The sequence below is a fragment of the Cryptococcus neoformans genome (genome assembly GCF_000091045.1).
Source record: "Cryptococcus neoformans var. neoformans JEC21 chromosome 5 sequence".
Lineage (NCBI taxonomy): Eukaryota > Fungi > Basidiomycota > Tremellomycetes > Tremellales > Cryptococcaceae > Cryptococcus > Cryptococcus deneoformans.
In genome coordinates, this window is record NC_006687.1 from 285,001 (window position 1) to 290,000 (window position 5,000).

Sequence of the window (5,000 nt, forward strand, 5' to 3'; positions counted from 1 at the left end):
GGCGAGCGACAGGACAAGAAGCTCGCGGCCCAGAAAAAGCAACAAAAGTCCAAGGCTTCCATGTTCTTGAACAGCGAGGAAAGTGAAAGCGAGGAGGAGAGCTCAGATGAGGATGAGGAGGAGATGAGCGATAGCGATGATGAGAGACAGGTGCGTTGTCGTGTGGCGGCGGACGGTAGAATGATGTTGAAGGAATTGCTGACGATGTGAACAGGCCGTTGCAAATAAATTCTTGAACGACGCAGCCTCCAGTGACGAGGAAAGCGAAGAGGAGGACAAGATCATTGTTTTGAGTGCCAAGGACAAAAGGTATGTCTTGTTGCATTCGTGACTGGTGTCATAAGAGGAGAACATACTCATACACTTGCAGGTTCGCCGAAATGGAAGCCGCTATCCACAGCATCCAAAACGCGGTCAAGAACACTGACTGGGTCCTTGCCTCTTCTGAACTTGACAAGCTCTTCCGGTTTATCGCTCGACACCTCGTCACCATTGTCGCCTCCCCTATCCCTGCTGAAGGCCACATTCCTCCCCGATTCCTCGAGACCCTCGTCTCTCTTGAAGCTGATGTCGCCAAGACTCTTGCCGCGGAAAAGTCTGCACCCAAGAAGATGGCTCCCGCTAAGGCCAAGGCTGTCAATGGTATCAGACAGACTCTGAAGAAGAAGAGCAAGGAATTTGACGGTGTTTTGAAGACTTACAATGAGGTTTGTATTATTGGCTCTTGGTGCGAAAGGAGTGTGTAAACTAATGTTGATGTAGGACCCCGAAGCGTACACCGCTGCTTATGAAAAGGCTAACGCCGCCCCTGCTGCCCCTAAGCCTAAGAAGGCCGCTGTTACTACCCCTGGTGAGGGTGAGGACGACGAGTTCATGACCATCGGCAAGGGAGGAAAGACTCTTAACCTTACCGCTGACGGTGTCTTCAAGACTTTGAGGGAAATCTTCGAGGCTCGAGGCCGAAAGGTTCGTCAGTTTTTTGTGATCACCATTGCGTTGACTAAATCCTTGTAGAACACCGATCGTGCCGAGACTATCAAGATTCTCACCAAGCTCCTTGAAGTTTCTGAAACTACCTACCAGAAGATTCGAGTCCTTCTCGCGCTTGTCCCTGCTCGACTGGACTACTCTCAGCACCTCGTTTCAATCCCTCAAGAATCTTGGGTTACCGCTTTGCAAGAGTTTGACCAGTTGATTTCTATCTTGATCGCTGAGCCCGACTACTTGGTCCAGGAGACCGTTGGCGAGTATGATGATCTGGTGGAGAGGACTCCTGAGGTTGTGGACGGTAAGAAGCAAAAGGTCTTGATTGCCGGCAGCTTAATCAGTCTTTTGGAGAGCTTAGACAGCGAGGTACGTATTTTTTTGATATATCGCAAGGTGTTAGACTGACATTTACACCTCCAGCTCACCAAGACTCTTCAACACACTGATGCGCACGAGAAGGGTGATGAGTACATTGATCGACTCAAGCACGAGGCTCCTCTTTACACCACTATTGTCAAGGCTCAGACCCTTTTTGAGCGCGAACAGCTTTCCGACAACATTGCCCGTACCGTCATCCGACGTCTCGAACACATCTACGCCAAGCCCGACATCATCATCGAGCACTTCGAAAGCAAGGCTACCCAGGCCGCTGCTGGTTTGAAGTCCGAGATCACTCCTTTCGATGTCAAGCGTGACGCCAGCGGTGTCATCCACGACCTCGCCGTGTTCATCTACCAGTCCGATGCCCCCGTTCTCCGTGCCCGAGCTATCCTTTACCACATCTTTAACCAGGCTCTCCACGGCCGATACCACCAGGCGCGTGACCTTCTCCTCATGTCACACCTCCAAGACACCATTTCTCACGCCGACGTCACCACTCAAATCCTCTACAACCGTGCGGTTATGCAGGTCGGTCTCGCTGCTTTCCGACTCGGCTTTATCCCCGAGTGCCAGACTATTTTGTCCGAGATGTTCTCTACCCTGCGACAGAAGGAGTTGCTTGCCCAGAGTGTGCAGAGGTATAACATTCAACTTTCTCCCGAGCAGGAACTTCTCGAAAAACGAAGACTTTTACCCTTCCACATGCACCTCAACGTTGAGCTTTTGGAAGCCGCTTACCTCACTTCTTGCATGCTTGTTGAGATTCCTTTGCTTGCTAGCGTTGATACTGAGGAGCAGAGAAGGCGAGTGACTAGCAAGACCTTCAAGAGGTTGTTGGATATGGCCGACAGGCAAGCCTTCATGGGTCCTCCTGAGAACACTCGAGACCACATTATCAAGGCGAGCCAGGCCTTGCAGGCTGGCGAATGGGAGAAAGCTAGGGACTTGATTGTTTCCATCAAGGTCTGGAGCTTGTTGGACAACGCTGCCGAGGTTAAGGACATTCTTGCCAAGAAGATCCAAGAAGAAGGTCTTCGAACATCCCTTTTCACCTACGCTGCTTACTACGACTCCCTTTCTCTTTCTCATCTCGCCTCCACATTCAATCTCCCCGTCGGCCGAATCACTTCTATCATCTCTCGAATGATCTACACCGACGAACTCGCCGCCTCTTTGGACCAGATTGACGGTGTCGTCATCTTCCACCGAGTCGAACAATCTGAGGTGCAGCGACTCGCCCAGCAACTCGCCGAGCGAACTGCCTCTATGCTTGAGCAAAATGAAAAGACGCTTGACGTCAAGTTGGGTAACCAGGGACAAGGACAAGATAGGGACACGAGGGCAGTAGGTGGGGAGGGAGGTAGGCAACAAGGAGAGAGGAGGGGCGGCAGGGGAACATACCGGGGACGAGGTGGAAGAGGAGGTAGGGGAGGATTCAATCAAGGATTGGGAACAACTATGGGGAGAAGAGTGACGGCGCAGTAAGGAGGGTTTCTGTTAGACGCTTATTGATTTGATCTGGACGTGGTATGCACTTATAGCATTGTGTAGTATGAACGTGATTTGGCTGGACTCTATTTTGCAGCAATAGTCAGGACAAGCTTGGAGCTGTCCAGTACTTAACTGCCATGTGACCGAGCTTCGACTGCGTGCAGTAGTCGTGCGAAAGTATTTGATGATGAAATCAGGCTTCAAGGAGCCAATACGTATACAAGGCGTTATATAGCCGTGACATCTACGTGTACTAGCTCCCTTATAAAGCAATGCGTATCCGGCTCTACATCGACAACAGACCGTCAACAAGACGCATCGTTTATCACCAGTCACAAAGCAACCCGCTCAACAACAATGACAAAGGGATTTGCTGGCTGCTGCTGGCTGCATCATTATGAATCAAGCTTTTTGAGCATCGGGGGCAGCACATGCTGCAGAAGTCGCACGGATGGACTCCAGCAGCCGGCAGACAACAGATTCTACTCCCAAAGTTTCCATTAAGGTGGTTAAACAACATGCAACAGCATGCCAACATCCTGGCAACAAGCACAGAAAAGCTTCGTGACAGACGTAAGGTTAACATACCGTCCATACAAGTGATCTGCAGGTTGCAGGACGTATTATCGTAGCACACAGACTAAGGACACATAAGAAACAGACACAGCAACCTCGTATCTCGTACCTGGTACCGCATGACCCTTGCTCACTATCTTCCTGCCCTTTTGCCTCTGTGTACGGCTCACAATGAACGCCAAGTTGATCGCACATGGTCCACTCATGTTAAGTGTTCGGACACAAATATGGTCCAGTGGATGAAGTTGTGAACGAGTCGTTAAGGAAAGAAATTTGGACGATATAAATGGGCAAGTGTTGCTGAGATGGGCACAGGAAGTGACAGAAGGAGTTGGTTACTTATTGAGTACAGTGCTGTAGGACATGAGGTAAACCCAATTGCATGGTAGAACAGATCAAGCAATCTCTTGCCGATTCAACGGATCCACCTCTGTCAGATGAGCAATTATTATTGACATGAGAGGAGGGCATTAAATAAATTTCAAAGGCGAAGCAGAGTTGCCATGCCGTTTGTGTGGCCAAAAATGGTAGATACCTTACTTTGTGAGCAAGGCCTTTCATGCTTCATGACTGAATTAGCAAAATCAAATACGCAGTAGATAAAGGGGGAAATGCTAAGCAATGTGGATGCTCATTACAGATGATGAAAGGCGAAGAAGGGTTGTTTGTTTGTCGGTGCCGTTGATGCCGAAGCCACGCATCTCACGAAGCCGAATGCGAGCGCCGGTGGCCGTGGTTATTAATAATAATGAATGCTGGCTGATCACCTGTCACATATATTCTTCTGGCGGGGTATTCGTTGTTTGATCAGTGCCAAACAGAACTGAGAAGAAGGGACGGCGATGTTAGCGTTGTTATTGAACTGTCAGCAGACATAAAAGTTTAGCGAGGGCCAAGCTGCAATTGCATGAGAAGAAAAGAGGAAAGAGGGACGAACGAACGAGCAACTGAAGAAATCGAAAGTAGATCTGAATGAAGAATGATCAGTTGATGCTCGTTACCAGCGATGGCGTTGATTTCGTTACGATTTTCGAATGGCATTAGGTGGGCACCCCTGTTAGTAATGTCGTGCCGTGCGTTTTCTATTTTCTCTTCTCTATGCTTCGCTCTTCCTGCTGTACGCCCGAAGATTTCAGGAAAACTGGTCATGTGCCGGTTACTGGACTTATGTATTCCATTCACCCTTCATGGCTTTTGCCTGAGCAGATCGCTAAGCGAGGTGGACACCTCTCGTTTCCCCGCCCCCCACTTCTTATCTATCTATCTTTTAGTGCTTTGATCTTTCGGTAATTCGGTAATGTGGTGCGTCATGGTCCTACGGCAGCCTACCGTGCGCGCGCCTACGGATCTACACGGTTTGTTATCGTGGAAATTTTTGATTGTGAAAGTGAAGAGTGAGTTTGTATGGAGGATGAACGAAAGCACTGCGAGGATGAGCCACAGAGACTACATACATACGCAAATGCCCGAGCTGAATATGAAACCGAAGTCTCCCGAGGCGAGAGATTGTGGCTGTGTGGGTGGCTGAAGATGGAGCAGATGCCATTGTAGCTCATTGGAGATGT

General features: G+C 49.5%; 1 protein-coding gene across 1 annotated transcript in view; it reads left to right on the forward strand.

The window, feature by feature from the left end:
- The window catches only part of CNE01020 (conserved hypothetical protein), a 3,018-nt gene extending 120 nt beyond the window's left edge, over positions 1–2,898 (forward strand). The window contains exons 1-6 of the mRNA XM_570844.2: positions 1–150; positions 215–309; positions 371–707; positions 763–966; positions 1,015–1,353; positions 1,408–2,898. The exon at positions 1–150 is cut by the window's left edge and continues 120 nt beyond it. Coding sequence (XP_570844.1) covers positions 1–150; positions 215–309; positions 371–707; positions 763–966; positions 1,015–1,353; positions 1,408–2,853 — 2,571 coding nt within the window. The 3' untranslated portion in view covers positions 2,854–2,898. The remainder of the gene's footprint in view (positions 151–214; positions 310–370; positions 708–762; positions 967–1,014; positions 1,354–1,407) is intronic.
- The last annotated feature ends 2,102 nt before the right edge of the window (positions 2,899–5,000 follow it).